Source organism: Suillus discolor, assembly GCF_016758755.1.
Source record: "Suillus discolor strain FC423 chromosome Unknown F5147scaffold_14, whole genome shotgun sequence".
NCBI classification, from domain to species: Eukaryota; Fungi; Basidiomycota; class Agaricomycetes; order Boletales; family Suillaceae; genus Suillus; species Suillus discolor.
The window spans coordinates 377,282-398,090 of record NW_024541261.1 but is presented as its reverse complement, the minus strand read 5'-3'; the positions used below and the strand labels follow the sequence as shown (position 1 = coordinate 398,090).

At 45.5% G+C, this 20,809-nt stretch overlaps 6 protein-coding genes across 6 annotated transcripts; 4 read left to right on the top strand and 2 right to left on the bottom strand.

Moving 5' to 3' along the window:
* Window positions 1-6,614: 6,614 nt before the first annotated feature.
* On the bottom strand, window positions 6,615-8,215 carry F5147DRAFT_609010 (pheromone A receptor-domain-containing protein). Its single transcript, XM_041432399.1, has 5 exons — window positions 7,931-8,215; window positions 7,705-7,884; window positions 7,520-7,657; window positions 7,018-7,465; window positions 6,615-6,963 (listed from the first exon to the last, which is right to left on the bottom strand). The coding sequence occupies exons 1-5, from the start codon at window positions 8,127-8,129 to the stop codon at window positions 6,711-6,713; spliced, it is 1,218 nt and encodes a 405-aa protein (XP_041295442.1). The 5' UTR covers window positions 8,130-8,215; the 3' UTR covers window positions 6,615-6,710.
* Window positions 8,216-9,211: 996 nt separating this feature from the next.
* Window positions 9,212-9,770, bottom strand: F5147DRAFT_73849 (uncharacterized protein). Its single transcript, XM_041439449.1, has 2 exons — window positions 9,288-9,770; window positions 9,212-9,233 (listed from the first exon to the last, which is right to left on the bottom strand). The coding sequence occupies exon 1, from the start codon at window positions 9,659-9,661 to the stop codon at window positions 9,341-9,343; it is 321 nt and encodes a 106-aa protein (XP_041295441.1). The 5' UTR covers window positions 9,662-9,770; the 3' UTR covers window positions 9,212-9,233; window positions 9,288-9,340.
* Window positions 9,771-12,097: 2,327 nt separating this feature from the next.
* F5147DRAFT_683815 (uncharacterized protein) lies at window positions 12,098-13,867 on the top strand. The gene is made up of 5 exons (XM_041436573.1): window positions 12,098-12,607; window positions 12,660-13,024; window positions 13,056-13,178; window positions 13,222-13,525; window positions 13,560-13,867. The coding sequence occupies exons 1-5, from the start codon at window positions 12,253-12,255 to the stop codon at window positions 13,616-13,618; spliced, it is 1,206 nt and encodes a 401-aa protein (XP_041295440.1). The 5' UTR covers window positions 12,098-12,252; the 3' UTR covers window positions 13,619-13,867.
* Window positions 13,868-14,004: 137 nt separating this feature from the next.
* On the top strand, window positions 14,005-16,409 carry F5147DRAFT_683810 (pheromone A receptor-domain-containing protein). The gene is made up of 8 exons (XM_041436572.1): window positions 14,005-14,061; window positions 14,212-14,470; window positions 14,550-14,696; window positions 14,749-14,886; window positions 14,934-15,142; window positions 15,223-15,374; window positions 15,426-15,518; window positions 15,579-16,409. The coding sequence occupies exons 1-8, from the start codon at window positions 14,041-14,043 to the stop codon at window positions 15,910-15,912; spliced, it is 1,353 nt and encodes a 450-aa protein (XP_041295439.1). The 5' UTR covers window positions 14,005-14,040; the 3' UTR covers window positions 15,913-16,409.
* An 898-nt stretch (window positions 16,410-17,307) lies between these two features.
* On the top strand, window positions 17,308-19,298 carry F5147DRAFT_683803 (pheromone A receptor-domain-containing protein). Its single transcript, XM_041436571.1, has 6 exons — window positions 17,308-17,577; window positions 17,632-17,713; window positions 17,788-17,987; window positions 18,039-18,176; window positions 18,230-18,674; window positions 18,734-19,298. Exons 1-6 carry the CDS (start codon window positions 17,490-17,492, stop codon window positions 19,077-19,079), a joined length of 1,299 nt encoding a protein of 432 aa, XP_041295438.1. The 5' UTR covers window positions 17,308-17,489; the 3' UTR covers window positions 19,080-19,298.
* Window positions 19,299-19,823: 525 nt separating this feature from the next.
* On the top strand, window positions 19,824-20,783 carry F5147DRAFT_683791 (uncharacterized protein). Its single transcript, XM_041436570.1, has 2 exons — window positions 19,824-20,084; window positions 20,148-20,783. Exons 1-2 carry the CDS (start codon window positions 19,935-19,937, stop codon window positions 20,724-20,726), a joined length of 729 nt encoding a protein of 242 aa, XP_041295437.1. The 5' UTR covers window positions 19,824-19,934; the 3' UTR covers window positions 20,727-20,783.
* The last annotated feature ends 26 nt before the right edge of the window (window positions 20,784-20,809 follow it).

The following is a 20,809-nucleotide window of genomic DNA, read 5'->3' as shown; positions in this document are numbered from 1 at the left end:
CTTGTAGCACCACAATCACCCCCACTGCGACTCACTACTTCTTGGGAGTCATCATAGATTAGGCACTATGTTGACAAGAGCACATTTCTTATGCAGTGGCAAAAGAGACTGCCTATATTCTCCAGCTACACTACCTTTCTTCTACTTCAACCAGAATTCTACTTTCACTCATGCATCAATTGTATCTAGCAGTAGCTCTCCCAAAAATGTTGTATGCTATGAACATATAGTTCTGCCCTCTGTTTGTGAAAATTCATAACAGACCTCAATGTGGATTGATTGGTATAGTCAACTGCTTGTACAGAGTTCAACACATTGCAGCCCTTAGCATCATAGGAGCCATGTATACAACAGTGACCAACATATTAGAAACACATGCAAAAATGCTCCCTCTCAAATACTATGCACAGAACCTATGCTACCAGGCTACCATCTGCCTGGCTGTACATCTCATCCCACCTCCTACATAGACCAGTGTGTAGGGCAGCCAGGAAGTTCATCAAACATCACATATCCTTGCTTCATTATCTATACCATGTCACTGAGCTTAACATCAGATATGTAGAGATCATCACGCATAGTAGACACTCACTAAGCTCATCAATCCCTTACCAAATTGTCATTGCCACCTTACAAGAACAAGTCATTCAAGACCACAACAACATTAATGACAAAATCAAGATCTATTGCAATGGATCTGAGATTGATAGTAATATTAGTACAGCAGCAGTACTCCTTCAAACTGGACAACTTCAGCCAAAGACCCTGAGATATCACTTGGACATGGCAGTGGCTTCATATTAGATATATCTCTCTGAATCAGCATATATTTCATATCAGAAAGAGCTTTACACTTGATTGCCTATACTGCAAATGAACAAAAGAAACTGTGCTCCATTACCTGCTTTCTTGTCTCCAATATGCTTGGACATGACATATCCTCATGAGAACCTTTGGCCATCACACTTTCTTGCTATCTCATCTGCTCTCAAATTTTTTTTGAATCCTTGTTTATTGTTCATTAGAGTGAAGCCCTATGATAAACAGTACATGTGGATATTGGTAGTTGCATATTTGTAATCATGGTATGTAACTTGTAATATTGGTCCAAGTGTGAATGAGAATGGTAATGCCTACTTAAGGTAGAAGCTTTTCATAGTGGTAACTTCCCAATATATCTATACACACCTTTCTTTTTTCTCATACAACCTGCCAGCATATTTTTTTCAAGGATAGTAAATGGTAAATCATGTGACCCCTCAACCCCCATGTGACCTCTAAACCCTTTTCACCACCTGACTAACAATAGCACTGATGTGGCCTCAGTGCAGGGGCAAAGTTGGTATTTAGATAGCTCTCAGATTAACCACTTCTGGACATGTGGGCTCTTCACTCTATATTCTACCATCAGATCCTGGTAGCAGTGGCTGCTGATTTATCCACCCATACTCATCAATGAAGGGAACAGTACTCATATAGTGGTTCAACTGGTAGCTCAGGATGGTATTAACTTAGTTAAATAGAAAGGAGTTTCACTTTTGATGCAAGATGAGATACACAGAGAATTAGTATGTCAGACCCAGATACTATAGAGGCGCCCACTCACTCACTCAGCCTACCTATATGTGCCCACAAAACAATCCTCCTACTCTCTTTTTATTTAGCATTGCACTCCATTATTTCCATGGTATCCAATCACATAGTGATTCAAGTACTTGTATCATCCTTAACACATGCCAGGTACCCTCACAAACACAAACTGTACATAGTGATGTTCTGGCTCAGCTTCAGATGGCCAAGGCTTTGAGAAATCACAAGCCAGGCCCAAGCCCTCAACAACAGCTTGGTCCTGGCCTGGCCTGGCCCAAGCCACAGCCTGAGTACATAAAAGGGTAAGTGTCATATCCCACGTTCCAGACCCGGACCTATCACACACATTATTTCCGGACTTCTGGATCCGGCCAACTTCTATCTATTGTCCAGATCCAACCTGTGTCTATCTTCCGTGCCTTATCCCTTTGTACGTTCCTTCTCCAGTTAGACTATACTCATTTTCTGTACCTCGTTTCATTTCCGCCTTTATTTTCCTATGTTCTCATCTCCGTCTTCATTTACTATTTTCCAATAGACTAGTGTTTGACTTTTCTATACACTCCGTCCACAGCCTCACATAGCTTCGGACTGTGCAGACTGATTCTCTGTTAAGTCCTCAGTAGTATATAAACCCTATAGAATCTTTGTACTTCCTCAGTTTGAATATTATCTTAGACTCTGCTCATTCCCTTCTCCGTCCGACTTGAGTTTCTCCTCTTGTCGTCCTCCGCTAGTCTTAGGATCGACTCCTATAGACTTCTCACCTCCGCCTCTACCTCTGGTAGTCCTCCACTGTTTCCTTTCTAGTTCAGACATCGTCTGGATTAGTCTTATCCCTCGTTCCTGAACGTCCGCTGGAATTCCCGCACATCAGACATCGGACTCCGGACTCATCCGACAACCTTTGGACATTGTCCAACAGCCCTCAGAAGTTAGGGGCACGTACTCGGGTAAGGAGTGCAGCACATGAGCTGAAGCCAAGCCCTTCAGATCCGACCCTTGAGCACGTTCTTAACAGTAGGTAAATGAATTCAATGATTCACAGGTAAATAAAACAAAATCAATTAATATCTACGTCATCCTCATCATCCTCCAGCAGCGAGACATCCTAACCATCTTTGCCATTACCTTTACTCATTATGCTACCATGAGCATCCAGTTCAACATCAACCTTGTCAGCTTCTTCAGTGGATGATGATGGACTGGGCAAGTGGAAAAGGAGGTCATGATGGATGGCGCACTTGACACATTGCAGTACCTCAACAATGTTGCATTTGAGGCAATTATGAGGCTTGCTAATAGTGATACCCCCCTGGGAGAATGCACATTCATTTGAAATGGATGTTGCCATAGTAGAGAGATAATCTTGAGTGATGGAGGACCATACTGGTCGATATCTGTATGTGTTCATCTACCAAAAAGTAAACATCAGTAATGAGGAATGTACTTAATATTATATATGTACTCCCCACTATTTAACTGTGCTCATTCCAGATGGTGGTTTTGCCTCGACAGTATTGAGATAGTGTCTGAAATCAATGTACCAGTGTCTAGAAGGATCAATGTTGGCTGCTGATGCACAAAAACTAAGGTTATCATCTTCATCTGAGCTCTGAGCCTTGCAAATGAGTTTCTTGAGGTCATGGGCTTTGCCTTTCTTCACAGGTAGTTGCACAGCCATCGCTGACTTTCCCATTGCAAGATAGTGAGTCTTGAACTAAGTTCCAGATTAGTAATGCAAAATGAGCAACCACATAATCAAACATACCTCTAGTTCTGCACAAGCAAGGTCCTCATCTTGCAGGTTCTCTGGCCAATGCTTCTTAAAGTACGCCATCTTACCCATCGGATTAAGTACTGTATACAAATATCAGTAACATGTAGTGATCCATGAACAGAACATCAATATGAGCCTATTTACTGCTACTAGTAGGTGTAGATATTGTGGGCTATGCCATGGAAGGCTCTAGTGATGGACCTGGGGTGGCAGCCTATGGGTTTTTGGTAGTAGACTTAGTAGCAGCCTCTGCAGCCTGGAAGTCATTGATAGCCTTTGTTTGTGATGGGAGGTCTGCCTTTTCTGAGTGCTCAAGAAGGGCAGCTGTCGGTTTTGTCCAACATATCAGACATGCTGCACGAAGCTCATTGGCATTAGTAGAGGTTGCGGTGTCTGAGCTAATCATTTGAAGGTAGTCAGTAGTAGATGGATAAGGATGCACGTACAATAAGAGGTTAGCAAGAAATATAAGTTAAAGTCTTGATGGACTGTTAGGCCTCTGAACAAATGATAGAGTAAATTGAAGGATCTATTTTGATATTGGAGTGAGAAATGTCAAAAGAAACATGGTGACTCACTCATATATCAACAGAAACATAAAGATCCACATGTCTGGAGGATGCAAAAGTACCTCAGTGATTGATTCTGACATGTGGTGATGGTGGTGCAAAGCAGAAAACAAAGGTAAAAATAAAATATGTCTGAGGTAGTACTGTACCTAGAAGCCCTGGCTTGGGCCAGCAGCTTGGGCTTTGCAAAATGATGGGCCAGGCCCAAGCCCTATGCAAGCCATGAATTTGGCTTAGCTTGGCCTGGCTCAATGAAGGCTGGCTTTGGCTGGCCTACAGCCCAAAGCCGGGCCATACATATTACTAACTGTACAGTAACAGTCCCGTGAATTGGAAGACTTGTACATCTAAAATGGCCAGCAGGAACAGCAGACTGGTGGAGGTCACTCCTCCACTAGGGCATTTGCAAGTCAGAGATGTGGTGGGGAATACAGGTGTCCCCTATTCCTAGTTAGTAATGTCCTACATATGGTACTTCACCCCAAATGAACAGAATTTTTTTTTTAAATCATAAATAGTTTTGTTATTGAAAAATTGAATTACAGCAGATGAGCATGTTTAACAACCTGGACACAATCACCCCATGATCCCTTGCTGGTGGTGATGATGTCCCAATGTCCCAATTAGTGATGTGCGGGCCCGGCTTGGCCTGAATGCCCCGGCTTAGGCCCAGCTTTGGAGGGGCTTGGGCTCAATGATGGCTTTCAAGAACAAAATGATCTAAAATTCAATCTAAGCATATTTGTAATGGTGAGCGATCAACGACATGTGCATACCAATGCCACTGCCAATTACTACATAAATCAGTACTCCAAGTCGCGCGTGAATTCACCCAGGTTGAGAAGCTCCACCACACCATTTCCAACACCACAAACACCATGCACAAATGCCCAGTGCACGTCAGCAACTGCTGACATGGCTCAAACAAGTGCAGATGACAGATGCGAGTAGGAGGAGGGAAGAAGATGAGGAGATCTCATGAAGGGTAAGTAGGCATTGAGAACATGGCAGTGTCAGGATGGTGCTCTAGGGGACTTGATCCGATCTTCTTGCTGAGATGTCAGATTATTTAAATATCGTCAACAAAAATTTGTCACGGGCGGCAGATAAACACACATATGGTTTGCATGAGACTGCACAGTGCATGAAGATTCTTGGTGTTCTCTAAGTCCTCTGCCAGCGTGAAGACAATCTTTGCAATATATGCCTGCTAAAAGCTTAGCGGTCCATCATGAGGAATTTGATGATCTGATGAGACCTCGTGCAGAATATACTCATATATTCTCTCCCTAATCAGACCCTTGCAAATATATATATCAAACAGACCTTGGTGACAAGCTTGAGGCTCTTGAATGGAAATGATGGTGCCAGCAGTGTTGTGTGGATGTTGATTCACCTGCCAGAGATGGTGGTGCATGCGCATGGCGAGGATTGCAAGAATCAAGACCTGAAAACTATGGTTAAAGGTCTAACGAGACATATGAGAAAAGTGAGGTTGCTCACAATTGGTGGGCGCACAACTCTTGGTTGGGCTGGATGAGTGGCAGTACACGTCAAATTAAGATGTCATTGAGTCCATGGAGGTCTGTAAAATTGATATCAATGAGGGACAAAAAGCTGTGGCCTGAGCCGCCAGCTCAGGCTTTTCAACACCTCAAGCTGGGCCCTGGGCTGTGGTCAGGCCCTGACTTGGGCCAGGCTTGGCTTGGCCTAATCAGGCTCAGCTTTGGCCAGCCCACGGCCTGAAGCCAGGCCGCACACATCACTAGTCCCAATGTTTTCACCAATTCCTCATCATACTAGCATAGATTTGCATTCATTCATGGATATGTATTAGCAAGTCAAATTTACTGTATAAATAGCTATATTTAGCAGAAGCAAAATTATATATGTCTGTAGTTATCATGGCTACAATATCATGAACTCATGAATTCACTGATGTAGCAGGCACGCAGTAGCCATCACAAGAACTAAGTGATGGAAAGCAAACTGACAGTTTGTCTGAATCGACTAGATTGGGCTGCCTTAAGTGAAAGCCTGGACTTAATCACAGTGCTTCATATACAAGGTGGCTAGTGGACATTAGACAATCATCGGTGGGTCTATATTTTCTAAGACAAATATTGACCCTTGTCTCACAAGATGGACCAGCTCCACAACAAATAAGGGAATAGAAGATAAATAATGCGTCAAATGAGGTACATATACAGTGAAGGGACTTGGAAAATGTAGGGACAGTGATTGTATCGTCAGATGTGAAGTTCGAACGAATGGAGAGAAGTTTGATATACAAATGATAGTAAAGCCAATGAACGAATGCAAAGTCCTCGTCAAATGAGGCACATCATACGGGTACAGTGAAGGAACTTGGAAAATGTAGGGACAGTGATTGTATCGTCAGATGCGAAGTTCGAACGAATGGAGAGAAGTTTGATATACAAATGATAGTAAAGCCAATGAACGAATGCAAGGTCCTCATCAAATGAGGTACATCATACAGGTACAGTGAAGGAACTTGGAAAATGTAGGGACAGTGATTGTATCGTCCGATGCGAAGTTCGAACGAATGGAGAGAAGCTTGATATACAAATGATAGTAAAGTCAATGAACGAATGCAAAGTCCTCGTCAAATGAGGCACATCATACGGGTACAGTGAGGGAACTTGGAAAATGTAGGGACAGTGATTGTATCGTCAGATACGAGGTTCGAACGAATGGAGAGAAGGCTGATATATAAATGATAGTAAAGCCAATGAATGAATGCAAAGTCCTTATACTGCATGCATACCCGAAGGGCGACCATCACGGTCACTTCCGCGAGAATATTGCTCTTGGTATTTGAAATAATTTGATGCTGGAGGGCTGGTATACGGGAGAGCCGGCGTACAGTCCGACTTGAGCGGGAGGCCAATGCCTCTGGCTAGGTCGATATGGCAGGGAGACGTGGAATAAGGCATTCCGATGGGGGTTTCCTTTTTCTTGTTGCGCAAATCGATGTTCGAGGACTGAGGCATGTTACTTGGTCTGATCAAATATGTCAACAGACTGGGAGGAGCTATGACAAAAAAAAATAGATACCTCGCCACCGTAATTAGTGGGTAGAGACCTGGAGATGGTCGATCTTGAACCCGGAGGACATGACGCCGAATCCATCTAAAAGTAGCACCGTACTCTTTTACTGCGTCTCGGCCGAACGCAAAGAAAAGGAAGAAGAAAACGGACGCAATCGGTATCGTGAACCAAAGAGCGAATGTCCAGGCTAATTCCGAAGGAGGGATGATGGCAAGGGGGAAATAAGCGACTTCTAGCCAGTTAGAATGCACATTCTCCCAACTAATCCAAGGACGAAGGCCTGGTCGCATGGTCCACCACATGTTGAGTATAGTCACCAGCAAGCCAAAGAACATCTCGACGATTGCCATACTCATAAGGCGAAAATAGCGACTAGGGGTGAGTGCTGAACCAGTATTTTTGAGATGCTTGGAAAATAATGCGCGACGTTTCCAGAAGTGCGAGAAGGCGGTTGCTGGGCATTTGTGAGGTCAGAATGGATAGTGCTTTGAGGCAGAAAAATATTCACCTGCGAATATGCCAGCGCCAAGAGAGAAAACCAATGGCGGAACCCAAATCAAGAAAATAGAAGCAATAGACACATAGATTGTTGGACGACAACCAAAACCTTCGACGATATCAAATCTGTGTCCCTGGACAATGTAGTCTGGGATATGTTAGTTAAGACAATGATATGAAAGGCACGAGACGCACGCAAGGCCATGTATATGAGAGGAACTCCGAAGCATAAAGCAGACTCCACTATCTGGCGACAACGCTTTTTAGAGTGCGTCAGGCTGAGGTCTCGAATGGCGGCCACACGTTCAAGATGCATGCAAAGGCTGAACATGGCAGCAGGTAGCGCTACCGTGCTGCCAACTTCAAGCTTGGTCGCTGTAGAAGGATGAGCAAAAAACAATACAGGCGGCGAGCGGCTTACTGATATCACACCATACAGGAGCAATGTTTTGAACAGTATTTCCCCAGATGATAGCATTTATACCGTAGATGATGTTGCCGACGAAGAGCCACAAACTGATGGCAATGGTTGAGATGTTACCAGCGCGCCAATGCCATGGAATGGGAACAAGTACAAGGGTGGCACAGACAAAAGCAGTTGCTGGCAATTGGACGAACATGATGTGAGGGATGCAAGGTGAATTTTTGGCGTAGAGACATACTTTTATATAAGATTGTGGTTTTCCACTTAAGGCGAACAGTGGACTGTGGGCCTGTGGAGTCTCGACATTGTGCATTCACAATGGCGATATTTGACTCCGCGAATATTATATAAGTAATACTACTGTCCGAGTTTGTCTTTGAGATCGACCACTCTTTCGATATTCGCGTGCCTGACTAATTTCCTAGTAGTACTAGTATGATAGCCTTAATTACTGATTTTTGTCTTATATGGTCTTCTCTGCAGACTGAAGATCGTGGTTCTAACTGTCATCGATATCATTCTTACGTATACAGACGTCATAGCTATCATTCAATGCTCTTACCTTCATACTGCTGTCATTTGACACCACGTTACGATACCCCAAACCTCATCATGATTCTTGATGCATCTCAAACGTAACCCAATTCGAGGTCTGTTCACTCTCAAATATGACAGAAATACATATAAAAACCGAAAGTCTTTGGCGTGGGGGCTCGAAATTTGACCCTCACACCCGTTGCAAGCAAGTCACGACTGTCGGAAAATGTGATCGTGTTGTTGCATAGTCAAGGACAGCATATAATTGTCATATTGAATGTATATACGCGTAACGTAGTATGTCTGGACGAATACCCAACAGATGTACATGACTAGACTCGTGACTAGTTCTCACTATGCGGCCCGCTTGCTTCGTAGCAAGGACTCGTCACGAGTCTAGTACATGACATAACTTAGAGGATGAATTGGAATCTCACCCACAGCTATTTGGTACATGTAAAGTGACCGTGATGATTAAGGAGTGTAAATGACTACGAAATGAGTCGAGTCGTCTGTATGTATGTCAACATACGTGCAAGACGGATAAAAAGTGCCAGGACTTGTGAAAAGTCGACGAAGATAAGAGGGAATGTTGGGTGCAGACAAAGGAAGCCACGAGAGAAGATCGAAATTGGGATAATAGTGGCCACGAAGCAGTGTCTGTGAACGAAGGACAAACGAAGCAAATAAAGCAAAGCCTCGAAAAGTAAATAGACAGATCCCATTCGTCTCTTGCGAACGAAGCATGACTTAAAGTCATAAGCTGTACGTCGATTCTGTCAGCCTGATGAACGAGTGAAAATGAAGGCGAGCGTACATCGCAGATAGTTTTCGAAACAGTAACAGGCGCCGATACCTGCGACACATGCTTCATGCAATGGTACAATAGAAGCTAGAGTTGCTGCTTGCGTAGGCGTGTTCGAATTCCAAAGGAACTGATTCAGCGGGATGGGAGGTGAGAGATTCAGGAAAGGATAAGGACTCGAGAACGTCGAATGAGTCTGTTACCGGGTTTGATGGTAGACCCGATGGCGGGATTGTCTGTGAGCGCATAAATGGGTGGCGCGAGAAGGCTTGCAAGGCCAACGTCGATATTAATGTCGGTGAGGTGGCGCTGAGTAGCGCGATAGAGGTTACTGGCCTGGGTGCTAGGCGCAATGTTATTACAAAGGACAGAAAATTGGCAGTCATGGTAACCAAGCTTTGTCTTCCTTTATACCATGTTGAGAACAATGATATTTATTCTGCATTAACCGGCATCCATTGTGGAGTAGAAGATGTCGCGGGAGTAACAAACAATGAGCGTACTGTGGTCACTTGTGGTCAGCTCAGCGGCTGGGTATGAGAATTACCATAGTCGGTCATCAATTTGCAATCCGTTGAACTCTTGCTTGTTCGCCCTTTAATATGATGAGCTCATAGACGTTCTTAGTGTCTCCTTTGGTGGGATATTGTCATCACACCTTTTACTCACACGAGTTTCGCCAGTTGCGTTCCTCGCAGTTATGTTGCTGCTGCTGCTCCCTCGAGCTGCTATGGCATTGACGAACCCAAAATATCGTAACTCTCCTTGTCATGGCATTACTTTTCTAAAGTTGTCCTGAATGTTGTGCACGATATCGATGTTACTGTGTTTGGCTAACAATGTGAACATTGCCATCTTGGTGTGGTGCAATATCAGTGAGTTCAATCTCGAAATGGCCTTGCGGCTGATGACCCTCGAACCAGCAGCGCCATTGCAGGGTCTGCATTGGCACTCACTCAAGTGTATCAGTCCAATTCGATAGATTACTGCGTAGCACGACCAACGCAACCGCCAGCTCTTCGAACTATCAATACACCTTGGAGTCTTGGACTATGGTTTTCATGGGACTTTGTATGGGCAGTATTATGAAACGTAATGCTATGCCTGCTACATTTTCCATGGTCCCTTCGCGATCCCCTGGACTATCGTTACGGTCCTATATGTTCACATTGGTGCTACATCGTCCCTCATAGGCACCCCTCAACGTTAACCTTGTGGTTCTCTTGCAAATTTTCTGGATTTCTATTTCGTATTCATCATTAACATTTTCCTTGAAAAGAATGCCTATGAGCGACAATATAACAATATGAATGGGACCGCACGAAAGCGGACGGATCACACTGCTTCGATTAGATACAATCGATTTCAAGGCGCTCAGTGAGAGAGGAGCAATCTCAACATATTCATGTCCGGAGAGTGGTAGAGTAATGTGTTATGCAATGATGGAGTGCTATCCTGTACTAGTAGGTACCTGCGCTTGCTGCACCAGACAATCGGATCAAATGATAAGTCCGTCTCCTCGAGAGACTGTTGAACAGACGATGTCAATCATCTGGTTAGTTGGCAGGAGAAGCGATAATTCGCTTAGTTGTACTGCATCTTCCTTTTGTCGATGGATAATATTTATTCGTCTGCTGTGATTTGAGACGCTGCATTCAGCAGCTGAGTGTGCAAATCCGAGCGGTGTTTCAAATTGTTACTTACATTGAGCGCGACCTTTCAAGCCAACAATGTGATCCATTGTCCCTAATGTCCGGCTACCGGAGTGATCCACAACTGAACCACAACTGATGCTCTATTTAAACCGGTCCTATTTTCCATGTGCGTTCAATCAACACCCACCATATTATACATTACGTTAAGAATATACCCAACTTTGTACGCTCTTTGACTCGGAGCGTTGCGACACTCAATTGCTAGCCTATACACCTCCATTGCGAATCCGATACTCAGTCCCACTCACACTCATCACCCTTCGTTTAGCACTTGGCACCCTTCAACTCGCATTCACTGCCTTCCACTTCACATACCTCCGAGTTCTCCTACCTTGCTCTCACTACCTGCTCGTCTACCATGGACTCATTCGTCACGATTCTGGACATATCTGAGCTCTTCGATCCAGATCCGCTACTATTCACAGATGAGGGTTATTGTAGTGGTGACGAGTCCAGTCACTCCAGTGATGATGAACAATGTTTAGTTAACACAGATGCAAAATGGACTTATACAGGATATTGCGTCATAATATAACTGGCGATGCCATCTGTCGCGTCCATCGTAAAGTAAGTGACGGTCTCTATTGTCTGATCATTGATTCACCTTCTTTCCATAGACATCATCTGGGTTACGATATTGAAGCATGTTGGCTTAAGGCTGGCCAAGCAAGGCGACGCCGCAACGGCCAGCTTAACTATTACGCGGTGCGAGTGAAAATCTCGTACCCCGAATGGGCCGACTCAGTAGGGCCGACTACGTCAGTTGCTTGAAGTCTTCTGAAGCCATAAGGTTTCACCTCAAAGATCAACAAAAAAAAGTTGCGCAGTCGTGACGAGAAACTTCTGTCTCATCTGGTGGACACAAATGTTCGAACTTTCGGTTCTTTCGATTTCATTTTGGCCACTTTTCTTTTTCCCACTTGTGGGTTTTTCTCTCGAACTATACTGTACCACATAGTATATCGAAGATGCAGCAATGTATTTCCTTGCGGCTGTAGAATCAGCGCACACCCATGCGATTTGAACTTTGAAGTAATCAGAATTACATAAATGCAAATTCAATGACATTCTTGATTATATAATCCCATAGGCCCCACAAACACCACCCCCCGCTCACTCACTCGCGGCGCACCACCGCGACCGTACCACTTCTCTTGCGTTCGGCATCAGGCGACGACAAACTCATCTGCATATCTCACGGCTGGGACGTTTCATTTTCTCTGGCGCGATCAAGCTTATTGCCTAACTTCAGTCACGAAACCATGGACCACTATCCGGAGGTCAAACGATCATTTCTTGACACAAGAGTTTTATCTTCCCCGCTTGATCAGGAGTCAGAGAGTGAGTCTAGTCAGGTCTCCGGCTCCGACACGCCCTCTCCATCGATTAGAACTTCTGCCCGATTCCCTTCGGCCACTCCTCCGCATGAGGAGAATGGGAGCTCGGAAAGGTCCTCAGGTGTTGAACCCGAGAGTAGTAAGGGGTGGTATGAATTTGACCTTTCGGTCATACTTGCGCTAGTTTCGCCCATCGGAAATTGGTTGACAGGAGGAGATCACGTCAAGAATTTCCTTCTCATACTTCTCTTGATATTCTATTTGCACCAAATTATCGAAGGTAAGTGTCTTGTTTTCATTCTGAAACAGAAAATATAAGTAAGTATACACAGTACCGTGGAGCCTCTATCATCTCTCGAGACCCAGACGTCGTTCCCCTGATGTCCCACCCCGTCAAACGTCTGAGCAAGATCCATATCATGAAGTTGCTTCATCAGAGTTACGCAAGCTCGAATTTTTCTACCTGTTCCTCACTGTATTATCGCCGTTAATCGGAGTCGTAATCCTTCGTATCGTCATCATATCTGTGGCCGGTCCGGAGACTATATCATGGTTCAGTACCTCCCTCTTCATTCTCGCCACCGGTATTCGACCTTGGAAACACGCGGTAGAACGTCTCCATCAACGCACACAAGATTTACATACTGTCGTTCATTACCCTCCAGCCAGCTCACCAGACACGCACTCGCAGATTGAAGTTCTGAATTGCGCGCGTCACCGAATTAGAGACTCAGCTGAATAAATGCAATGACACCGTGAAAGTTCTCACTGAAGACGTTTTTGACCACGTGGAGGGAGCCGTCGAGGGGATAGAGAAATCCTTACGGAAACAGGAGAGGAAGAATGATGCTGTCTACTCGGCGCAAGAATCAAGAATCGCGACGCTTGGAACAGAACATGCAAGCCTTACTGGAAAGGAAGGAGATTTCAGTGCACGGTTCGGCTTTATCTTATAATCTTGCTTCTGCATTCCACACAACCTTGGTTGAACCACTTGGACTTGTCTTTCCTGAGTGGGCACGCAGCTCTCGCCGAGACAAACACCCACCATCTCCTCGTCCTTCCCCAAAAATCGGTCGTTCCCGTACTGCCACTAAGCTTGAGACGATACCAGAAGGCGCCACTTTCACACCCAAGGGAGCTCCATACCGCTTTCCCTACCTCCGTATTCCTGGTTTAAAATTCGCCCTGCGCATCGGTGATCTTGCAACCCTACCCTGTCCGTCGGGTAGTGGGGTATCTTCTCATGGGACGCATCTATGCGCCCAACGCGCCCAATTCCTCTCTTTAAACAGTGTTACCGCTCAAGCTTCAAGGTTCATTTCTCACGACCATTGTTCTATTAGCATTGCATAGGACTTGTTCCCACGTCTCCTCGCATTTTATCCCCGCATTGGCATGCCGATGATGATCCGTTTTGCCTCATAATTATTATAGTATCCAGGAATAACCGTATTGTACGCTCGTGCGTCGAATTTTGTATCAATATTCCATTGTAAGCAGACTTTTGTCGTATCTCCCATGAAGTTTAGGCTGCTCTATAATTTACCACAGACGTCTGTACCAGGTGAGATTCATTTTCTTATTCTTCTATACCGTTACCTGTACAGCTTCCTTCGTACAAAAATCACACGGTCTTCTAAGCCTAAAGCTTTAGAACATGCCTTATTGGGGCATTTGCTTGATGCTTACTGATTGTAATTATCCCCTATCATGTGGGTGTTCTTCGATCAAGTATGCCATGGTATGTGTCCTTGTACTTTCTTCGGCCGAGAGCTTATCAAATCTAGAAAAGTCAAGTATACAGATTTTGTGGCATCGCGTCCTTGTACTTAATTCCATACTGCTGTCAAAGGCGCAGCTCAGTGATTAAAAGAAATGCAGGAGGCCTTCACAGAGATCTGCATGCCCTTTTTGTCTCCCCAGATTTCTTTCATTATTGAAATGCAAACAGAGATACCAGTACTTTCGTTCATTTCCGCAGCACTGGTTCTCTTTCCATTGCCTTGGTATTGTCGGGCTGGCAACATCGCTGCAATGTCTATTGGAACTTGGCTCTTTGTTGTAAACACGATCAATGCTATAGATGCCCTCCAATGGACTGGGGCCTACCAAATACCATTCTTATTCTGGTGTGACATCAGTGAGTGTTTTGATATCGATTCTATACTAGAACTCACAATTTCTGTAGCTTCAGCGCTGGTAACAGCCTGTAAATGTAGCGATACCCGCAGCGTGCCTCTGCATTTGTATTCACCTGGAACGGATGGCGTCTTTCTGTCAAACGCCCGCCTCTGTAACAAAGCGACGCCGTATCTTACTTGAATGTTTAATGTGTTTCGGAGTTCCATTAGTATATGCAGCATTGCGTGCGTACCTGCTACGGGCTTCCCCCACGACGTTTATTGATATTATCAATAGATATAATTGTTCAACCTCGACGTTTTGATGTGTATGAAAATTTTGGATGTCGCTCGGCGATATATCCCACTGCGGTGGCTTTGTTCGTGGTCTGGATACCGCCGCTTGTACTTTCTCTTCTTACTATAATCTTTTGTGGCAAGTCACTTCATGGTTTGTATCCTTACGAGGCTGAGTTTTGCTAGGCATTACTTGGCGTCACTTTCTCCTTCATGGCGTTCAATTTTCGAGGACACGTCCATCTTCCTCGCTTACTTCCGGAGCCTACATTCGGCTCGTCAGTATGGCCGTTTCAGAAGTCATCTGCACTATTGCCGCGACCGTAGTAGCCATGTCATTTAATCTAAGCTCAGGGCTGGCTCCATGGGCGGACTTCACCCGAGATTTGACGGAGGTCTCGTCGTTCAGCTCCGCTGCGAACACCTAAATCAATCACCGCGATGCTCATCACTGAATGGGCGATCATTGTCGCAGCAATCGTTCTTCTTTATCGGATTGTTTTTACTTGGAGGGGAGGGGCGCAGTCGATTGCGTGAGGCTGTACAGGTGATGCGCAAGGCTCTCAGCTTTTTTGAGAGACGATCTACCTGTATTGCTGAACTCAAAGGTACATCTGTAGCAGAATGGTATGTTCCTTTGTATCAGCTAGCAGATTTCTCCTGAATGCATCTCATTAGCGACTTGACACCAGTTCCGTCTCTGACTGTCCCCGAGTTCAAGACTACTACCTCTCAATCTAGTACAGCATACACTTATCAGTGGGTATCCATGTGATAAACCTCTTCCGCCTTCGCCTGCCCCCTCGCGGCCCCCATCACTCGACCTTACAGATGCGAAACGATTGGAAAGAAGTCTGAATTTCTTGATCCCGCGCTCCTCCCTCTAGATTCACCCTCCAACTACTCTACTGTCTCATCGTCACACAATTCTCTCCAATCAAATTTTGACCCGCAACAACTTTTTTTACCTTCGACGCAGTGGCCTGAACCCCCATCGACAGTCATTGTTCGACCACGCCCAGCGAGGCCCCACAGCATGAACTTTCTTCACATCGAAGCTTTGCCGTTTTATGGGTGCGCAGTGCCACACAATTACTCGAGGGATCCGAAGAATCGTAACGCTGTCTATATGACAGTGGTCAGGGAAGTCCAAGGAGCATATTGAGCTGTTTATTTTCTTTTCTCGTATATCCCTTCCATCGTCCTTCGCGGTCATTGACCTCGTGTCGGACAGAATATGTCGTTGACTTTTTGCTTGCATGTTCCCGAGTCCTGAAGCATGTGTTGTTCTTTTCTTCGCCTTCAAATATTTGTATGACTTTCTCTGTTGTGTTGATGTGCTTCAGGTTTACTAACAGTCTGTATCAATAACCAACGTGTATTGCATGTTTTTTCCGGAATGTTGACTAGCCGTTTTTTTCTTACATATCTATTATCCCGGCGAGGTCATTGCCCCTATGTCGGGCAGTATCAGACGCAATATGTTGCCGACTTTTTATGAAGTATTTGTCGTTACTTTCCCTGCTTTCAATTGTATGGATTCTTTGTTGTGATGTACCTTAGGTCTTAGTAACTTGAATCAGGGCCCGTTTCAATGTAACCAACGCGGTGCAGCGTGCTTATGACAGCTTTGTCATCGAAATATCAAAGATTTTAAACTAAGTATCCATTTTCAAGTAACGCCGGGATGCTGACCAGTCGTCATAGTAAACTGTCTTCATTCGTCCACATAGCAATATGGACCATGAACGTTTGAACCTGCATAGGGGAAGCATGGCTGATCGGGAAACGCAGAAAACATACTGAGAAAGGCAATTCTCCGAGTCTCTCGATTACGGCAACTACCGCTCTTATTGTCCAGTCGCTTTTAGATTATCGCTATTGTTTCAGAGACTCTCTTATAGCAGTTCATGAGGGCCGTCGTCGAGGAATCCTTTTGCTTGCGAACCCACACCATCCGTGCTGTATAATTGCTATCAGTCCTTGAAGTTGCTGCGGCGGGCTTGATTGTCCGAAGTTCAGTGCAACTCAACCCTACTCCTTGGTAACACTTTGTATTCTACATTTCAGATGTAGAATGGCAAAGTTCCCGCAAAGTTCAAGCCTCACGGTACCACTTATTTTTGAATGAGAACAAGGATGTCGAAGTGAGTGCAGAATTCGCCAGTGGATCCGAATATCATTGACCAGTCCTAGATTTTAAATTTAATCGATAATCCCTTACAGTCAGATGTATGTAAGTGCTAAGTGGACCACGACTTGCCCCATGTGTATCAACTTCCATTCCGGGACGCTCTGACTATGTTATTGGACGATTTTCTTGAATGCAGGAATTTTCTGATATCTGATGATCATGGGACGTCGGATCATGTGGCCGCGGTGTGTCATCGAAGCCCTTCGGTGCGCCATTTGGGCGCACTTCCCTCGCGCTTCCTCGCTTTACCATTTTGGTAAACAAACATACGTCCATATATAGACATCAGTTTGTGGGTAAAAAAGGCAATGCCGATATTTGCAAAGTGTTCAAAGTTTGAACAAATTTTATTACACCCGGACACAATGGGATGTCCAAATTAGACGACAAGGTGGATTGTGCTCTCGAAGGCTTTAATAGCATTGGCTTCCCAAGGCTATGAGTACTAGCTTCACGTTCCCTCTGCTCAGCCCCATCACAGGATAGCTAGTCTTCCGAGCAAAGTCGCCCCTGTCTTCACGTCGCGCGTCAGCAACTGCGTTGTTAAGATGTTCAATTCACCAGACTGGGTGTTCTCTATGTTTGCTTTCCTGGGTTTCTTGTGCTGCATGATTCCGCTTCCCTGGCATTTGGAAGGTCGGTTTATCTTACACTATCTTTGAGGCGTCCAAGATCTGACCAATACTTTAGCATGGAACACTGGAACTTGTCTTTACATGACCTGGACCGGCCTATCGTGTCTAATCCAGTTCATTAACTCCATCGTTTGGAGGTAGAATGTGATTAACTGGGCTCCCGTGTGGTGTGATATCTGTCAGAATTTTCCTCCTTGTTCTTGTTGCCAAGACTCAATGTTTATTTCGTAGCTGCGAAATTCATAATCGGGAGCTCCGTTGCTATCCCCGCCTGTTCGCTTTGCATCAACCGTCGTCTCTACCACATCGCATCAGTCTCCTCGGTCACAAAGACAAGGGCGCAGAAGAGACGCGACATCATGACCGATCTGGCTATTGGTGCTGGTATCCCCATCTTGGAGATGATTCTGCGTACGTCCGTTTGTCGAATGAAATCAGACTGTGGTTGACGTGATACCCCAGAGTTTATCGTACAAGGACATCGGTTCAATATTTTTGAGGAAATTGGCTGTTATCCCGCCACTTTTAACACCCCTCCTGCATTTGTATTGGTATTCGCATGGCCCTTGGTCCTTGGATGCATCTCTGCTTACTATTGTGGTACGTTTATTCTGATATTTGCTTAGCCCGACGTTGATCATTTTGTAATGCAGTCCGCACTATTGTCGAACTAGCTCAGCGTAGGGCCCAGTTCATGGAGTTCCTTTCTGTGAACAAGAACCTGAGTTCCAGTCGTTACTTCCGCCTCATGGGTCTTGCTGGTATTGAGATGTTATGCACGGTTCCTATGGGTGCCTATGTCATCTACCTCAATGCTACTGCCCAGCCAGTCTACCCCTGGATCAGCTGGGCCAATGCGCACTACGACTTCTCTCGCGTCGAACAGATTCCATCAGTATTATGGCGCCTGAACGATTCTCTCGTGTTGTCGCTCGAGCTCAGCCGATGGCTCCTCATTGTCTGCGCATTCGTATTCTTTGGTTTCTTCGGGTTCGCCGATGAGGCCAGGAAGAACTACCGCCTCGCCTACGTTTCAGTTGCGAAGCGCGTGGGTCTTTCGACCGCTGGTACTGTGTCGCAAGGGTCTTGGACTGTTGGGTATGTTGTCACAGTTTAACACTCAATCATGCGATCTGACCAGCGCATGTTCATTTCAGTGGAAAATCGGAGATGGCGTACAACAGCCGCACCGGCACTTTGCCCGTGTTTGTCGTTCAACGTACCGAAAAGAAGCGCGATTCCGTTAATTCATTCTCCACCAGCATTTCCATTGGCGAGTTTAACATGACATTCGATGATGTCAAGGAGGTTCCGTACATACCAACAGAAACCGCCGCGGGTTCGGTATCAAAGGAGTCGCTCCCGACCACACCTGTCGATGGTGAGACAGTTCCACTACCAGACGGACCTGCTCTTGCAGGCCCCGCGCTTGACATCAATTCAGTTCCCCGGCTTGTCGCCGACTCACCTGAATCGGCGCGCAATTCAATAGATATCATATGATTCATATTCACACAACAGATCGGCTTTCTTACGTTGTCCTATCATTCATTGTATCATCGTTTCATTGTATTGTTAGCTTTCCGGAATCTGGACGTAACCACTCGGTTATTATCGGTTTGATACCCACTACTATCAAGTACCTTATGAATATTTGTACGGATTGGGACAGATTTAGACGATGTAGCATTCTTCATAGTCGAATCAAACATTTTCAAACGAGGCGAGGACTCCGTGAGTACGTACGCTGGGATTTCATACCCGACGGCGATCAAAACAATCGCCCACACATCGTCAACACAGGATGGAGATACGGTTTGATTTGCAGGGTGTTGCCTAGGCCTGACTATGTAGCAGTGCACTTCGTCAACGCCTCGTGCGCAGTCCTCTTGGCGTGATGATCGATAATTTATTAGTTCTCTTGTTGTGCCATCTAAGGGATCCAGAAGGCTTCTTCGATCCGGTTCGTCTTGGTTCATCTGATGAATCCTTTGTGTGCTGGTTTGGACGAGGCTTATTGGAAATGGTTTCTGGTGACAGCGTGAGTGTGGTGAACATGCGACCAGGCCCAACTTTGTGATTCCCGACTAGGGTCATGAGTTCTGATAAAGGCGTCACAGTGATACGTGGGAAGTGCCAGAAAGTAGGCCGTCGTGCTCAGTTAGTGTTACGGGCACATGAGGTGTGGAATGGGAATGGGAGTTGTACTTGCAGGTGAAGAACGAGTGTTTACCCTTGTTTTCAATACAGCGGAGACATCGTGGAAAGACACGTGGAGACTTCACGACTCGATGTGCCCCCAAGTGACAGTATCGAGGCTATGTAACTTGTGTCTTTATCCCTTGGTTCAGTGACAGTATGGTTGCGGCCAAGATCTGCCTCCTTGTCTGTGCCACAGGAGCGCAGTATTATGCCATAACACCCCCAACTACTAGACCTTCTGCAAAGGAACGTTTGAATCCCACCGGTTTGGAAGTCATCATCCCTTGGATACACACTTTAGTGAAGGTACTTTCCTGAGCGAATTCCAGAATATATTGCCAATGTTTAACTGAACGTTTACCCCCCAAGAGCATCATCGGCGTTTGCGCTTTGTCAGACATCGTCCTTGCATATGCAACAAGTAAGGAATCGACCGCCATCCCGCAATCGCTCGCTGCCCTTCTAGTCCGCAGTGACTTGTGTTCGCTATCGAGCTCGGACCATACAATACCGTCGACCGCACTTGTAGCTGGGTGTTGTCTGAGCGTCATCGGCAGCGCCATTCGTTTCCAGTGCTATTCCACGCTAGGCAAGTTCTTCACTTTCGAACTCAGTATCCGCCAGGATCACAAGCTGGTCACGTCTGGCCCTTATTCCATCGTTCGACACCCCAGCTACACCGGTGGACTGTGTGTTTTTCTGGGCGTCTTGCTTTGTCATTTTCACACTCTGTCATGGATGGTTTCTTGTTCGGGCGTGTTTCCTTCGTCAGACCAGGGGGTCAGGTTGACTTTGGGATGCATGTGGACAGGTCTGCTTGGTTTGCTTTATTCTGGACTGCGCGGGCGAATTCAGAAGGAGGAGGCGATGTTGCAGGGAAAATTCGGAGACCAGTGGAAAAGTTATATGAATAGCGTGCCTTATAGACTAGTTCCATGGTTGTTCTAGATCACGGTCATCTATTTAAGACACTATCAAAGCATTAAAATACAACAAGAGCAACTTCTTTATTACTGGATTGTGAGGAGATG

What these genes read in the sequence shown, in the direction of transcription:
- F5147DRAFT_683810 (XM_041436572.1), top strand. Translation starts at nt 14,041, where the DNA reads ATGTGGGTGTTCTTCGATCAA. An exon ending in TCACCCGAGATTTGACGGAG is followed by an intron (nt 15,143 to 15,222) that starts GTCTCGTCGTTC and finishes TCATTGTCGCAG; the next exon opens with CAATCGTTCTTCTTTATCGG. An exon ending in GGTACATCTGTAGCAGAATG is followed by an intron (nt 15,375 to 15,425) that starts GTATGTTCCTTT and finishes GCATCTCATTAG; the next exon opens with CGACTTGACACCAGTTCCGT.
- F5147DRAFT_73849 (XM_041439449.1), bottom strand. Translation starts at nt 9,661, where the DNA reads ATGACTGCCAATTTTCTGTCCTTTGTAATAACATTGCGCCTAGCACCC.
- F5147DRAFT_683791 (XM_041436570.1), top strand. Translation starts at nt 19,935, where the DNA reads ATGGTTGCGGCCAAGATCTGCCTCCTTGTCTGTGCCACAGGAGCGCAG. An exon ending in GGATACACACTTTAGTGAAG is followed by an intron (nt 20,085 to 20,147) that starts GTACTTTCCTGA and finishes TTACCCCCCAAG; the next exon opens with AGCATCATCGGCGTTTGCGC.
- F5147DRAFT_683803 (XM_041436571.1), top strand. Translation starts at nt 17,490, where the DNA reads ATGTTCAATTCACCAGACTGGGTGTTCTCTATGTTTGCTTTCCTGGGT. An exon ending in GCTTCCCTGGCATTTGGAAG is followed by an intron (nt 17,578 to 17,631) that starts GTCGGTTTATCT and finishes CCAATACTTTAG; the next exon opens with CATGGAACACTGGAACTTGT. An exon ending in ATTAACTCCATCGTTTGGAG is followed by an intron (nt 17,714 to 17,787) that starts GTAGAATGTGAT and finishes CTTGTTGCCAAG; the next exon opens with ACTCAATGTTTATTTCGTAG.
- F5147DRAFT_609010 (XM_041432399.1), bottom strand. Translation starts at nt 8,129, where the DNA reads ATGTTCGTCCAATTGCCAGCAACTGCTTTTGTCTGTGCCACCCTTGTA. An exon ending in TCCTGTATGGTGTGATATCA is followed by an intron (nt 7,885 to 7,930) that starts GTAAGCCGCTCG and finishes ATCCTTCTACAG; the next exon opens with CGACCAAGCTTGAAGTTGGC. An exon ending in CCACTAATTACGGTGGCGAG is followed by an intron (nt 6,964 to 7,017) that starts GTATCTATTTTT and finishes ATATTTGATCAG; the next exon opens with ACCAAGTAACATGCCTCAGT.
- F5147DRAFT_683815 (XM_041436573.1), top strand. Translation starts at nt 12,253, where the DNA reads ATGGACCACTATCCGGAGGTCAAACGATCATTTCTTGACACAAGAGTT. An exon ending in TTTGCACCAAATTATCGAAG is followed by an intron (nt 12,608 to 12,659) that starts GTAAGTGTCTTG and finishes AAGTATACACAG; the next exon opens with TACCGTGGAGCCTCTATCAT. An exon ending in AAAATTCGCCCTGCGCATCG is followed by an intron (nt 13,526 to 13,559) that starts GTGATCTTGCAA and finishes TCCGTCGGGTAG; the next exon opens with TGGGGTATCTTCTCATGGGA.